The 16,888-nt window shown below is 40.7% G+C and overlaps 1 protein-coding gene across 2 annotated transcripts in view; it reads right to left on the bottom strand.

Annotated features, from left to right (window-relative positions):
• CUNH11orf74 (chromosome unknown C11orf74 homolog) overlaps nt 1–16,888 on the bottom strand; it is a 152,178-nt gene that overhangs the window by 77,024 nt on the left and 58,266 nt on the right. The window contains exon 7 of one of the 2 annotated variants that reach the window (XM_028767019.1): nt 8,555–8,810. The exons of the other annotated variant lie outside the window; for it this stretch is intronic. Within the exon in view, the coding sequence (XP_028622852.1) occupies nt 8,646–8,810 (165 nt within the window). The 3' untranslated portion in view covers nt 8,555–8,645. Of the gene's footprint in view, nt 1–8,554; nt 8,811–16,888 lie in introns of those variants that run through there. 2 annotated transcript variants of the gene reach the window in all.

The following is a 16,888-nucleotide window of genomic DNA, read 5'->3' on the forward strand; positions in this document are numbered from 1 at the left end:
TAGGAGTTTTAAATTGATTGCAACATAAAAATTAATAGGATATTAGTGCATACAAGTTGGAATTGAGAAAACAAAGGCAAATTAGAAAATACGCATTCAGTGGAAAATAAGTGAAGGTAAAGATGGAAATAATAGCAGAGAGGTTAGACCCAAAACTCACGGAATGCCAGGGGAGATGGCTCGGCAGGTCAGAGGAAAGCTCTGCAAGGGTGAGGTCCAAGTTCAAATCCCCAGCACCCATGTGAAAAATTCCAGGCATGGATGAATACTCCCAGAAGCTGAGAGTTGGAGGGAAGGAGGCACAGAGACCCTGAGAATGCATGGCCAGCTTGCCCAGTAAACAGCTAGCTTTTGGTTCAGAGAGAGACCCTGAACCACATACTTGGGTCTCATACTTGCAGAGCATGGTAAAGTCAAGCCTGTGCAGACAGTCACCAACATAGAGCTTCTCTCTCTTCCCCCTACTGCCACACATGGTAAAGTTCACCTATCTATTGCCTGGAACTGTCCTCCACAGCAGAACTATCCAAGGCCCTCTCCTAATCCCACTCCACTTCCTACTGCACGTTTTAGTATGGTAAACACAAGCGCCGACCTTCAAGAGACATGAGCTCCACATTGTGAAGTGCAGGCCCTGAGTTGACCTTCACTCTCCTAGTAGTTCAGTCTTAGCATAGCACAGGCAAAAAAGGGTGTTTTCTTTGTACTGTCCTTTTTTTTTTTCAAAGAAAGGAAGGAAGGAAGGAAAGAAGGAAGGAAGGAAGGAAGGAAGGAAGGAAGGAAGGAAGGAAGGAAGGAAGGAGAATTGAAAAACTAAAGCAAAATTCAAATGCTAAAATAGCAGACAAATTGCAATTAAAAATGTAGAAGAGAAAGTTAAGAGCATCTCCCGGAAAGCAGAGCAGAGAGAAATGTAAGAAAGGGCAAGTGCTCAGCATTAGGCTCAGCCTAGGAAATCAGCATCCAAAAGCAGGCGTGTACAAAGTGATGGAGGAAAAGCCCCAGACTGCAAGAAACAGCCTACAGAGCGTCTAGTACAGAGTGTAGAAAGACACCAAGGATGAAGCAGCCCATCACACTTTCAGAATCCTGGAGACTTCACCCCATCTCACCTTGTCCTGGTGTAAGACTGTCCCTCAACCAGAAGCCAGACCATCTCTCATTATATACTCACATATATGCATTTAACAACAATTAAAGGGGGAAAAGCCATGAATTTGAGGGAGAGCAAGCCAGGATGCATGAGTGAGTTTGGGGGATAAAAGGGGAAGTGTAAATAATGTGATGTTACAATCTCAAAAGCTAATATATATTAAAATAAAGACCTCTCATGATTTACACTGCACTGAAAGAATGAGGAAAATAAAAGGGATTACCAAGATGTTTCAGTGAGTAAAGAAATTTGCTTCAGAAGCCTAAATACATAAATTGATGCCCTACCCTTAGAACTGACATGGTGGAAGGAGACAACCAATTCACACAAGTTGTCCTATGTTCTTTATATGCATGCGTGTGCATACACACACAAACACACACACACACACACACTTTCATTATAATACTATAAGTAATAATAAGGAAATTAGACTTTATGCATGGCTTTCAAGTTACAAACTTTTTATGAGCATTAATATTTATGAGTTAATACTCAAAGCACCCTGCTTCAGACAGCTCATTACAATTGTCTTCTTACCTCAATCTTTAAGCTTTCTTTCCTATCCCCTTCTTCAGGCAGCAACTTTCACTCTTGGAGTGCAGAATACTGGTGACATCTTTGTAACTTATAAACTGTCAATAAGTGGGATTTTATTTACCTTTCATTTATGTTATATGCATGTGCCTGTGTGTCTGGACATAGAGCCCATGGAAGCCAGAAGACGGCATTGGGTATCCTGGAACTAGATTTACAGGCAGTTGTAAGTAGCAGCCATGTGGGGTTAGAAATCAAAAGCAGGTGCTCTGCAAGAGCAGCCAGTGCTCTTAACACCTAAGCCATCTCTCCAACTCAACGTGGTGACTTTAATACAAGAACTCATAAGAAGGAGTCAAAGCAAAAATTGAGAAATGATTAAAGGTTGCCAAGAGGTCACAATGATGAAAAGAACTGGCATGCTGGGCATGAGACAGTCAGAGCACTACCACTCCAGGAAGAAGCACACTACCTAACCCTTGAACGTAAAGGGTGCTCAATAAATATCTAGCCAAAATCTTTGGCATACACTCCAAATTTCTATGCTAATAAGCCTATACTTTTAGGTTATACAATAACTATTCACACAATAGATACTTATACAATAGATACTTATTGAGCACCTATCTTACTCTGGATCCTTTTCATGAAAAGATGGACAAACCATGAAAAAGATGGACCAAGTTCACATCTCTAATAGTCCAGTCTGAGCCCACACCCAATATGTAGCTTACATTCTAACAGGAGTCAGATAGCAAAAGAGCCTGACAGGTCACAGAATGCAGTGATAAAGACAGGCTGAGCACTTTAAGTAGGGTTGACAGGGAGTCTGGCAAGGCACCTGCCACCTGGGTCCTAACTAATAAAGGATCCAGCCCCATAATGACTAGGCAGAAAGGAGACTGGAGCAAAAGTGCTAAAACAGAAATAAAACTGAGTGTTTGGGGAGAGGGGGCAAATAGTTACAAACTACCCAGAACACAGTAAAAATAAAAAGATATGGTACAAAGTAAGAGAAGGAAGTGAGAGCCTTGTTTACAAAGGCTGGTTCAGCCACTGCAAGGAGTAGGGTATCACACCTACAATGCAGAAATACATTTTCTAAAATATTCTCAGACTATTTTATAGAACTACTAAGATGGCTCAATAAGACAGCTGCCACCAAGGCTGGCAACTTGAGGTTGATCTCCAGGCCCCATGTGGTAAAAGGAGAGAACTGACTCCTGTAAGTTGTCCTTTTTCATCTTCATACATAGTTGTGGTTAATACTGACCCCCATATCCTCTTCTCTTCCAACTCCCTATTGCCCATCGTCATTTGTACTCATCCCTCCCATGTATCCCCCTTCCACTTGTGATGTATGGGTATTATATATACTCCCCACACTCCTCCCCAAACTCCTCTCCACCCTCATCCTCACACTCCTCCCTACACTCTTCCTCACACTCCTCTCTACCCTCCTTCCCACATTCCTCCTCACACTCCTCTCTTAGGGCCTAATTTTTCTACTTTAATGGGTCCATTTCTAGTTTCCTGGTCTCAGCTCACAGTCCCTCCCATATGAATACCCATATGTCAAAAGTAAAAGCGAGGATCCACACATGAAAGGAAATACGCTCTCTGTCTGAATTTGGGTCACCCCATTCCACACGATATCTTCCAGTCTAGTCTGTTTTCCTACAAATTCCTTAATTTCATTTTCCTTTATTGCTGAATAAAATTTCAATGTGTCTGTGTGCTATATTCTCATTATCTGCTGATGGTCATTTGGTTGATTCTATCTCTTTTCTATAGTGAACATCTCATAGGCTAGAGTCTTAGACTGAATCAAAAGGGAAGAAGGAAAAAGGCAGCTGAATGGCAGCTTTGCTCTTTCTCTGCTCTCAACAATTGTTTGTCATGCAGCACTGTGTCCTTTGCACACTTTCAAACCTTAAGATCCTCCCCGTTCACTGACTCAAAACCAATAAACACAGTTGTACAAATATCTCATGGTAGGATATACAGTCCTTTGACTATTTTGACCAAGAATAATATATCTAGATCACAGGAAGATACAGTTTTAATTTTTTTGAAAAGCCTCCACATTGATTTTCATAGTGACTATGCTAGTTTAGATTTATCAACAATGAATAAAGATTTCTTTCCCTATATCTACACCAGAACTTGTTGCTTTTGGTTTCCTAATGGCAGCCATTCTACCTAGAATGAGATAGAATCTCACAGTAGTTTTAATTGCATTTTTAATTTGCATTCCAGTGATGCCTAAGAATATGGAAAAATATCAAAAAATGTGTGAATAGCCATTCATATTTTTGCTTTTAAAAATCTGTCAGTTAAGTTCGCTAGCCCATTTTATGAACTAAAAGTTTTAGGTTTGATGCCAAAACTCCAGTAACATTCTTCACAGACTAACAACAACAAAAACCCAAAACATCCTAAAATTTGTATGAGAACATGACAACGAAAGCCTGAGGACAAAAGAACATGGCCAGAGATAATAACACGATACCTGACCTCAAACTACAAACATAGCCATAGTGACAGTCAGCATGGTATTGGTATAAAAAGAAATAGACCAATGGGCTACAATGGAAGACACTGAAATAAAGCCACACAGCGTACACACCAAATTTGTGACAAATGTTTCCAAAACTCTGGAGTAAGAGACAGTGTTATTAAGTCTTATTAAGATGGTGTCAGCAAAACTAGGATGCCCACTATAGAAGAACAAAATCAAATCCATGTCTCTGTACACAATGGTTAGTGGATGGAGGACCTTAGTTTAAAACCTGAAGTACTGAAAGTGTTAGGGGAAAACACCTAAGCAAACACTTCAGGATAAACACACAAGCAAAACCTTTCTGAATAGAACCACAATACCACAACAGGAAGTCCCAAAATTTGACAAATAGGATTATGTGAAATTAGAAAGCTTCCAAAAAGTGTAAGAAACTATAGGTAAAATCAACAGACAGCCTACAAGATGGGAGAAAATCTTCCCCAGCTATATTTCAGACATGGGGTTAATATATAGAATATATAAAGAACAGCAAAAATTAAACACCCTGAAAACAAGGTGTTCTTTGAACAAATGAGTTTGTCATAAATTACTATCATTGCTATATGTAATGTCATTGATGTTCATAAACTGCCATGTGCTGTTGGAACTCACTGAGAAGCTGACTGCGGAACTGGAGCTTTGCTCTCCCTTTCCATTTCAAACCCAAGTATCCTCCAAGGTGCCTTGTCTGAGGAAGGGCTGTCCCCCAACCCTGTGCATGACAGTAGGGCCATCTTACTCCATGATGCCAACCAGGAGACAGAGAAGGGGTGTCAGTGCTCAGCTGCCTTTCCTGTTTTTATTCAGCCCAGGACTCCAGACACTGCAATGTGCTGCTCACATTTAGGATTTGTACTGCATACTTCTTAATCCAACCAAGCTGGCGATTGAGATTAACCAGATAGGAAGCTAGGGAATTGTCACAGAGGAGACAACATTTGAGTATGGTTATGAATCTGTAGATTGTGAGTCAGTCAAAAAGAACAACATCAGAGTTGGATTAGCAAGCTTTCTCCTTATGATCCAGAGAATAACCTATGAAGTCATATCTTCAGTTTTGAATTAGTGAGCTTATAGTGAGAATATAGCAAGCCAACGTATAAGAATAAATAGCTAATCATATCTAGATAGCAAAACACACCAAATCAGGCACTCATGACCTCCAGCAGAAATTGACTGTGGGAGCCCCTTAAAGGCAGTCATCTAAAGTTCCCAACAGAGATGGTCCTGGTCAGAGCAAGTGTCACTTTCCAGTCACCTGGCCAGAGCATATGTAAGGCTTCCAAGTAAGACAACAAATAACAACAGAAACATCAGATTGGGAGCTCATAACCTCTAGCAGAGATCAGAAGAAGGCAAAACAGCCCAAGAGTGAAACACTGTGTCCTTGAAAACAGCTGAAGGGTAATCCTTTACAACAGAGGTTATTACTGTTCATCCTGTAATTTAAAAGTTCCTACAGTGGGAAAGAGAAACTGAAGATCCGCCATGAGATGCTTAGTTAGGAATTTCAACTGCCTTAACTTTCCCAGTTTCTGCTAGAGGTAATGAGCGCCTGATCAGATGTGTTTTGATATTTATATACTATTAGCAGTTTATTCTTTTACTTTGCCTTGCTATATACTTAATGAGCTCCCTCATTCAAAACTGAAGATATGACTATCATAGGTCATTCTCTAGATCATAAGGAAAAAGCAAACTATTCCAACTCTGACGTCTTCCTTGATTGATGTAAAACCTCCTGATTCATGACCAGGCTCAAATGTTTCCCTAGCTTCCAGTGGTGGTTAATCTCAACTGCCAGTTTGACATTGTAGTGCAAATCCTAAATGTGAGTGGCACATCCCAGTGTCTGGAGTCCCGGGCTTTAAAAGGGGGAAAGCCAGCTGGGCACTGACACTCCCTTCTCAGCCTCCTGGTTGACAGCATCGAGTAAGACAGCCCCGCTGTCTTGCCTTCCAACCATGGCAGCTTACATTTCTCTGAACTGTGAATCAAAATAAGCCTTAAGTTATTATTGCTCACAGCAAATAAAATAAAGTGCTTCCCAAACAGAAATACCTTCAACTTGTTTTGCCCTAGGACCCCTTGGTAAAACATGCTTATGACATGGGTCACCATATGCCAAGTTACTATTGAAATAAATGTGCCTGTGATTTATAGAATTTTAAGTTTCCTGGTAGCCTCATTTAAAAAGTAAAAAGAATATGATAAATCTTAATAATATATTTCATTTAGCCAGGTAATTCAAGTCACTTAAGCCCATAATGCAAAAAGGATATAATATTTTCACATTAATTCATAAAACTCCCATGTATTTTACATGCACAGCATATTTTAAATTAAGACACTATGCTGTCATTGAAAATAATTACTAGTACATACATGTAGCTATGTAACCACTACTCCAACATTTCAATTTACAAAATGTACATTTGAAAAAGTAGAGTCACATTCCAAAGTTCTAAATCTACTTGAAAGCTTTCTGATAACTGAGTTAAGTATGTTCTTCATTTTATATTGAACTATAAATCAAATAACAAAACTCAGTTCCTTGGTCAGAGCGGCTGCATCTCAAGTTCTCCACACACTAGGATGAAGTTAGTGGCTGTTATGCTGGGCGCTGCAGCTCTGCCATAACTGTTAGTGCATTTACTTCTCTTCCTCACAAAAAGACCCTGTCTACAGTCTTTAGATTCCCTATTGCCTATTGTAAATAGAGCTTTAGTCATAAATGATGAAAGTTGAATCTATAAAAATAAATATGCAAATTGTCTGAGTCTCCTTTGTCTCAATATGAAATTGAGAGAATTCTTTTGTACAAACTGTAAGCAGCATTTTTATGACTATGAACACATGCAACTCCTCATACATACACAAGCACAAACTGCAGCGTGACTCACAAGAACCAGGATACAGAAACAGTTTAAATGTTCAGACTGACGAATAAAGAGAGGTGTACATGCATGATGTGATACTTACTATTCAGCCTTCAGAAGGAACAAAGCCTGCCACATGTGACCATGTGAAGGAACCCAGAGAATACTGTAGTAAGTGAAATAAGCGAGTCATTAAAGGAAAGACAATGCATGTCCATTTCCATGGGGTGTCTCTAGCAGTCAAACTCAGAAACAGAAGACATAAAGAACTGAGTGTGGTTTCAGTAGCAAGTGGGTAAATCCTAGAGATCTGCCACAATATTGTATACATGGTTTGTAATATTGAACTGTATGCCCAAGCATTGAAGCATGGTGGCTCTCAAGTCAAGTGTTCTTACCACAAGAAACGAAAAGGAACTTCAATAGAACAGAATCAAACCCAAGCAGCAATGAGCATACTCTGTGGTGTGTGGTGTTAACCATAGGGGATCAGAGAGAGGGAATGTATGGAAACTACGCTTCCTACGTTTATGCTAAAATGTAAAGTCTACTTAAAAGAGGAAAGAATACCAAGCACACTTGTTACTGACTTCTTCAATAATAAACACAATTTCATACAGATTACCCACCTCATCCTTCCTTCTTCAGTGCCTTCATCCCGCTCTACTCATTCCCTCAGTGAACTTATGAGTCATCGGCATAGTTGCCACTCCATGGTACATTTTCATTTTTTTTTTCATTTATTATTAGTAGAAGAAGGGTGAGTGTGCATGGGTTCGCTTGCCCTTGCACCTGTGGAGGTCAGAGGACAGCTTTACATGGTTCAAGGAACTAAACTAAGGTCATGAGTCTTGCCAAGCAAGCACCTCTATGGAGCCCTCTCACCAGCCCCCATAATATCATTTTACATTCTCTAGCTGTTCTTAAACTTCTGGAGACAGAGACTACTCGCTATACTTTGTAACTATCAGACATGACTTAATGGGAAGATTTTTAATCCAGAATTCCATGTGTGATGTCAAAATCAGCTCTGCAGTGCCTTCCTTTTCCGTGAAGCTCAGTCCCCTCACAAGCACACTAAATGCACCATCTCTGGACACACAGAATCAAAGGCCTACATACATATGTGATTCTATTAGTCCTAGTAATGTTTGGAGCCTGTGGTCGTCCTTCACCTCTAACAAGATGCACTCACACTCCCAGTTTTCAGTGCAGCACACACATGTCCTTGTATGGCGCCCTCATCACATGCAGATTCAGCACTCCTTATTTCCTGCCTCATTTCCCTCTTCCATCTTCCCAATCAGTAGGAGACATGGTCATGGGACAGAAGAGAATTCAGAAACAGAAGTGATCTCATCAGTCTTGGTTAATCTGTGTCCTGGTGATAAACAACAGTGACAATGAATGTAGCCAGGTACATTTCCACAGAGGGAATCAGTTGGCATATGCTTTATTCTAAAGTTGCTTCAGTATGAACAAAATAAAACTAAACACAGAGACATCTGATGACTCAGTAACGAAGTTCACACACATCTGTACTGGAATCCATTCTCTTTTGCTTGGACAGCTCTTGGATGGTTGCTATCTCTCTAGCAGTAAACTTGGGAGTGAGAGTCACATTGTCATAATCAAATTCTTCATCGAGAAAGAAGGGCTGAACTTCATCTCCAAGTATCTACAAAAGGTACCAAAGGCAGAGAGAAACATGGTCACTGAACTGAAGATGAAGCTGAAAACACAAACAGCCTATTAATAGTTAATGAAGCTTTTTTTAGACTTTCAGCACTCTCAGCTGATTAAGCTGTTTTTAAGTAAAGAAATAAATTCAATTATTCAATTTGACCTAATTTAAGCCTCTTAATATGCCCCATTTGTATCATGCTGTATCTGAATGAGTATCATTAACTAATTCTGCCCCCAAGGCAAGAAGCAGGTCTGCTTTGCATACATTCATTTCATTCTTTGCCACACTGTTGTGCCAAAACAGAGGCATATTGAAAAGCTAGACACGCCATTAAACTATAAAAAATATACCTTAAGGTCTTGACCAACCTTTTCATCATTAGCTAAAAAATACCTATTAGGAAGTAATCTTTAAAAATTAAATTTAAAACACATATTAATTTAAAACATTTACTATACTTGAGGTAATACCCATAACCCCTGTCCAATAACAGGAGGAATTAAAACATGTATGATCAAATTTAAAGATCCAACATTCTTCTTTTTCTCCCTTTTTATATATTACAGTTTACCTGTAAGTCAGAATAGCTACAAAGAAAGGAGAGAATTTTGTATGTGTTTACACATATTTATGAGTTTTAAAGACCTTCTAAAGGATGAGCCATTCAAAGCCCATTTTGCAGGGCTGGGGGTATAGCTCAGTTGACAGAATACGTGCCTGGTACATGAAAGATCCTATGTTTGGTCCCCAGTATGGGGGGAAAGTTTGGTTTTTTGGTTTATGTTTGTTTGTTTCAAAAGAGTATATGTTCCAGCAAACAGAAAAGAATGCCTTAAATCTCATTAATTCACCCCCTGAAAAATACCACCCAAAGCCAATTGTATGTGAAACAGTGAAAACACACACCATTGCCATCTGCACCTGGTGCACACATAATTGAAAGCTATGGCTTATACAATAATGAAAAATGCACAGAAGCTTTAGCTAGTGTCAGCTTTAAACATTCTTGCATGGAAGATGATCTCCTGAGGAGCTTTTCTGCACCATGTGTGAAAATGGCACACGCTGCTACTACAGTGAAAAGGAATTCAGAAAAGCAGAGCTGTTCAGAAAGCCCTATTAAGGAGTAAGGTATGACATGCCAATAGCAGACTGCCAGCCCCTCATTGCCCTGTGGCCTTAAAATCAGCTGCTGTAATCCATCCAATAAGTTCCAGAGGCCTGGTCCTTTCCTCTGTGTTCCTGGTGAGGAAAAGTAAGAGCTGCCATTGAATGATTTCCTGTCTTGGGCCTGCCCCAGCATCAGGATTCACATGTGTATCAACAGTAACCTTCTATCAGCTCTGCCAGTACCTACTATGGCCTCCCAGTCACGAAGCTTTGAAAGACTTCAGAACATGAAGAATAGCCATATTTGAACACAGGGCAATCTGTTTCAAGTAAAGTCACATTTGTTCAAAAAACACAAGCAAAATCAACCAATCCTTAGTTCTTTGGGAGAACTGACCTTTTCTGAATAAGCTGGACAGTTTTCACAGTCACCACTGAAAATGTACTCAGGGCCATGTACAAGGTCAAGACTGTATTCAGAAGAGCAGCTGCATGCAGGAAGCTAATTAGCCTGCACAAGAAAGCGACTGATGTGCCATGATCACTTTCTGTAATTAAGTTTATCTTCACTACACAGTAACAGAACACTGTTGATAAGACTGGCTCCAATGAAGAGACATGCACACTTGGTGACACTTGATGTTCATATCCAAAAAGCATGTGTCCATGCCATCTCCAACTCTGTGAAGAATTTCTGAGGTCTACAGAGCAGGTTATAGTCTACCCTAACTAACGATGTAGGCACCTTATTCTCACCGATCCTGGCCAACATGCCGAGGAAACTCCACCTCTATGAATGCATTCTGTCTTGGGATTTTTGAAGCTCTTTATGTCCTCATCTGAAAACAGTGACTACATACCTACTGAGCTGTAGGCATCTCACATGTGTCCTACACGAGGATTCAGAATCCCACCCTGAGCCTCTGAACTCATCCACTTTCATCACATGTGGACATTTAGCCTTCATCTACCTCCCAGGGAAGCTGGCCTATTACTTCAAGTTAAACAAGTCCCTTGGCTATGAAAATCCCTTCAATACCATATCATGCTCTTCCTACTTTCTACGTAAACATTTCCATTCCCTCTCCCCTTTACTTGTTCACTCAATAAACACTTAGGAATTAAGTACTGGGTATCACAAGAAGGAACTCACCCCTGACATTGCCTGGGGTACCAGGACCCGGAGACTAGATACTAGATAGCCCAGAGTAGGACAAAACCAAATACAACTGACAAAAGAGAAGGAGGACGAGGAGGGGGAGGAGAAGGAGGAGGAGGAGGAAGAGGAGGAGGAGGAAGAGGAAGAGGAGGAGGAGGAGGAGGAGGAAGAGGAGGAGGAGGAGACACTCTGTTACACTCATAGACTGGTGCCTAGCCCAACTGACATGAGAGAAGCTTCGCCCTGGCACCTAATGAAAATAGATGCAGATGCTCATAGCCAAATATTAGGCAGAGCTTGGAGAATCATGTGCAAGATGAGGAGAAAGGACTGGAGGCACCAGAAGGTCAAAGGATATCATAAGAAAACCTATAGGGGCTCACAGGGACTAAACTGACAATCAGGTAGCCTGCACAGGACTGACCTAGGCACTCTACACATATGTGACAGTTGTGTAGCTTGATTTTCTTATGGAACTCCTAACAGTGGGAACAGGGGCTGTCTCTGACCCTGTTATTTGCTTGTGGGACCCTTTTCCTTGTTCTGAGTTGCCTCATCTATCCTTAATATGAGGGGAGGTGCCTAGTGTTATTCCAACTTGATATGCTATGTTTGGTTGATATCCAAGGGAGGTCTGCCTTTTCTGAAGCAAAACAGAGGAAGAGTGGATACTGGTAGCAGAAGAGAGTTGGGAGAGAGGGACTTGGAGGAGAGGAGGGGAAGGAGACTGCAGGTGGGATGTAAATAATAATAATCTTTTGTTTTGTTACTTGAATATTTTTCATTTACTTAAAAACAAATTAAGCCCAATTAGTTAAAGGTTTTGGGTAGGCTACAGAGGTCAGAACTCAAAAGCCAGTATTTTCTAAAGTATTTGCTGAAGCAAAAGTGATGAAGAAACAGTGTGAGTATATAGTGGCAGATGGTAGAAAGAAATGAGGATGAGCTAGGGATGTGGAGATGATTTTAGTTTACTAATTTCAGGTTATAGTCCATTGTATAATCCATTGTCAAGGCAGAAACTTGAATCATCTTGGCCACATTATATCCAAAGTCAAGAGTAGAGAGAAATGAATAAATGCATACATGTCTATTTGTTTGCTTGCTTATCTGTGATCAACACGATTTCTCCACTCAAAGGAGGCTCTACCTAGGGAATGGTGCTACCCACAGTAAGCTGGGTTTCACACATCAGTTAATTTCATTAACACAGTCTATACGGACTAAAGTTAATCTATAAGCCCTACTTGCCCAAGGACAGATTACTTCCTAGAATGCTGAGAACCACTGTTTATTTAAATTAATAAGTCACATGTTTTCTCTTCAGAAAGTAAGATTGGTTTCCCCAAATGTACAAGATGTGCTTGATCACAAACAGGTATGAGGTACATAGGTAGTAATTATTTCAGGATATATGCGGATGAAAGTGGGAAGTACCAAAACCTATATTTTGGCCTTTGTAGATACATGACTGACCTAATTTAGCACCATTCTCTGGGAATTCTAGGTTAAGTACCTGACCAGTCCATCTTTCTGTCCAGTATTAAATAAAGCTTGCTTCAACTGAAAACAAAAAAACAATTAGGTACTGGGAACACAACATGAGTGCAGCAAAACCTGTGTCTATAGGGTTTCATGACCAAGGAAAAGACAAAATAAACAAATGATCTCCCTAACCTGTGGCAAGCCCTTTACTAGGATAACTCCAAAAAGCAGAGCATGAACCTCAGAAGGTTCATTTTCCCCCAAACAGGAATTATTCCTCTAAAGAACATACATCAGCCCCATGTCACCTCACGTCACTCTCTGCCACCTTGTCAGGTGGTCTGAGTGAAGTAGGCTCATGGTTTAGCCTTCTCGGAGCTTCTGATCAGGCCTATAACCAGGTTAGTTCTTCATAGATGCCCCCCTCCAGTGCCACTTTATACCATTTCCCTGAGATCCAACCCATATTGTGGCTGGAATATTATTCCAGTCTACACTGGACTGAATATGATCCAATCCACATTGTTGAGGAAAGTACCAACATTATGGTACTACAGGTAAACAATTCTCTCTTAACTGGGAAAAAAAAAGTGTTTTTCCATATAGTTGACCTCTCATTGTACTGAAAATTTTTTACAGACATTTTGAATTAAAATCAATAGCAAAGAATAGATTTCTGAAGGCTAACAAACTTGCCAATACAAGCATTATTTATAATAAACTTTTAAAAATAAAAATATACTTTGATATCTGTCACTTAGAAACAGTTATTAACAGTAGCTATTGCTAGATCCTTTTCTTGGAAAATGATTTAAATGCTGGAACAGAAAAATAGAAGAAACTAAAAATAGTCATAATTTCATATTTATAATGCCAAAATATACTCCTCAGAATATTTTAAGCCACTTGGGGGATGTGCTTCAGTGTGGCTCAGCACCCAAGGTATGAGAAGAGCTCCTTGCAGTCATTTGGGCATTTTTCATTCTTCCCAAAATGTGCATGTTCCTACATATCTTAGCCATTGTATGAGGTCCTAGGACACAAAGAAACACCTGCATTAATGACACATTAGATCAGTACAAACCTATCATGACAGTAAACTGTGAAATGGTAGAGTTTGGGGATTACAGGAACATCTGGAGTGGGTTAGGAAGGAATTAGAGATGGTTAGATACCTAAGTGAAATCCTAAAAGGTTTATTGGTTAACAGGCTAAGAGAACAGCTTTGCAGACAGGAGAGTTTTCATGAGCAGGCTGTAAACAAAAGGTGCAGCATTTCATGTGTGAAAGCAGTTTGGCATTTATCTGAGCATAACTATAGTGAGGACAGTGGTAAGGAATGGTAAGGCAGCAACATCATCTTAGAGATGATCAAAAGCCCCTAAAGAATCTTTGGAAAGCAGAGAAAATACTTGGTCTTGTATGCACCCCTTCATTTCATAAACTTTTTAATGAACACCTATAATGGAACAGGTATTTAACAGCACCAAAAAGAAGGATGGCCTGTCACCTTGGAGATTAGAATCAAGTGTCTCACGCTGAAGGTTAAACTGAGGGTCAATTCAGAGAGATTAGTCTGGAGTCAGAAGGCTCTCAGGACCTGCTATAGTGGTCTAAGCAAGAGACAAGACAATGGAGCACTGTCAGGAAAGATATTGAAAACCATGTAGGAAGGAAAATAAGCAGTGCTTGGTGGCTGAATTGACGGCAATGGCACAGGGGAAAGTACAGGAAGGAAAGCAGCAGGGAACACACTGTACTTGAGGATCTCTGGAAGATGCCAAAGATAAAAGGCAAACCTGAAGCCCAAAAGGGAAAAGACCTGAAGCTAGCCACATCCATTTAGAGACATAAGTGCAATGGGTAGAATTTAAATGAAAATTGATTTAAGCATTCATAGAGAGAAGAGTTACAGGGTATAGGATGAAATCCTGGGGAATACTGAATCCTTAGGAGTGGGTAGACAAAAACCTCCAAAGGAGGATGAGAACAACTTCAGAAACACACAAAGAATAGAGAACTGTGAGAACCAGTAAGGCAAGAGTATAGGGTAAAGCTGGTGAAGTACAGGCACGGATCTCCACATCCCATAAATGCAGAAAAGGAACCACTGGGTTGGGTCTTGAACAAATGGTACCTTCATTATGAATGCTTTCAGGAACTCAACTAATGCCAAGACAGCAGCTCACTGAAAGAGGAATGAGAGGAGAGGAACAAGAGGCCCTGACTAAATTGGGTAGAAACTAGAAGGGAAAGGAATTCAGCTGGAAGCACTAACAAATTTGAGTGGGAAAAGAGGGAGAGAAACAGACCCTAGCCAAAGAGAGGTCCAGGGGACAGAAGGTTGTTTCCTTCTCGTTCCCTTTTTGTCAACAGTGGGAAGAGAGATGTAAACATGTGAAACATTGTGCGAAAGGACCCAAGAGAGGAGAAAAAGACAAAGGCACTGTGTTAGTTACATTTCAGATCACTGGGATCAAAGACTTGATAAAATCAACCAAAGCGGGGAGACCTGTATTTTGGCTAAAACATTGAGGGGTACAGCCTATCAAGGTGAGGAAGGCATGACAGCAGGTAGCTCCGTGGTGGTGGGAGCATGTGACACCCACTTCCTCGAATCTACATAGATCAGGAAGCATAGTGAGAACAGGATGTGGGCAAGCTATAAAGCCTAGAGGTCCACCTTCAGTGACTACGCTATAAAGCCTAGAGGTCCACCTTCAGTGACTACACTTCCTTTTACCTTCTAAAGGTTCCACAACTTCCCAAAACAGTGTCACTAGCTGAAGACCAAGGGTTCAGCCATAAATCTATGTGGTACATTTTACATTCATACCAGGACATTTCTCTCCTGTCCCCATAGGTTCACGACTGTGTTTATAATGTAAAATAAATGCAGCCCAACTTCAAAAGTCCTGTAGTCTTTAGCAGTTCTGTAACTACTCAAGCGTTCAAGTGCAGTCTCTTCTAAGACTCAGACAACCTCTAAACCATGAGCCCCTGTAAATTCAAGATGTCACGCACTTCCAGCAATGTCAAAGTAAACAATCCAATTCCAAAGAGAAGAAAGGAAACACAGCAAGGAAAGATCAGGCCCAGCTCTTGGTGCATCATGTGAGGACACACTGCGACTGCATGTTTCAATCAACACAAAGCAGGAAGCTGGGGACAGGCAGAGAGGCCACGCTATACAGCCTCCAATAACTCACTACATCCAGCAAGAACCCAACCTCCAAAAGCTCCACGAGTCCCCAAAAATAATACCATCATTTGGGGACTATATATATAGGCATGAGCCTGTAGGGAACAGGTCATATCCAGACCATGACAGACTTCAATCATGTGACTATATCACAAGGTGGCTCCCAGTTAGTAGTAAGAATTGGTTTATGTTGTGGATTGGTTCTATGCTACTTATGTTATTTCAGCTCGCAAAATTACACAGGAACCCATATATCTGCCTGTAAGATGCAGAGGTCCCGGTCCCCAGTTGGTTTTGATTGATAAATAAAGTTGCCAGTGGCCAATGGCTGGGCAGAGAGACAGAAGTGGGACTTTTAGGTTCCTGGGCAAGGAAAGCAGGAGAGGGAGAATTGCCATTGCCAGGGAAGGAATAAGATGCAGGCTTGAGAGCTGCAGAAGACAGAATACCAGCCAAGCAAAAGTGGACCCAGGCCTCTCCCCTCGAATTTGGGTCTAGAGTAGCAAAGACAGAATATAGATTTTAGTAAGTAATAACTCAGGAGTATCAGGGAAGAGGCGTTAGCAACATGGACGTTTGAGAGTGGCCCAGCCATTGTGCTGTTTAAGGCATATTAAAATAGAAGGCTTTGTGTGTGTGTGTGTGAGTGTGTGTGTGTGTGTGTATCTTTTACTCAAGAATCCACAGATTGGGGCAGGTGGCAAGAAGCATGTGTGCCACTGCTAGGGAGATTAGAGTAGAGTAGACAAATACAGCAACAGGTTTATTTTGTAAATATTTGTTGCTTGTCTGACCTCATTCTGACATTTACATTACAGTAAAATAAATATAGAGACATGCAGGAATGAGTGACAAGGCAGGGATATGTAATTTCAAGTGAAATGATGTATGTCACACCATTCAGAAAGCATCACTGTGACCATCCAAATGACGCCCCGTCAAATACAGTAAGGCTGCATGCCTATTCCATGTTCTAGCTGCTGGCTGCTGTGTTAGCCTAGAAGCCTTCTTCTTTCTGTGTGGGTTTATTTTGGGATCTTAAGTTATATGGCTCCAAAGTTTCATTTACAAATTGAAATTCTGGTTTATTTTAGAGAAGAATCATTGCTATAC

This window comes from Grammomys surdaster, unplaced genomic scaffold (assembly GCF_004785775.1).
Source record: "Grammomys surdaster isolate TR1022 unplaced genomic scaffold, NIH_TR_1.0 170, whole genome shotgun sequence".
NCBI classification, from domain to species: Eukaryota; Metazoa; Chordata; class Mammalia; order Rodentia; family Muridae; genus Grammomys; species Grammomys surdaster.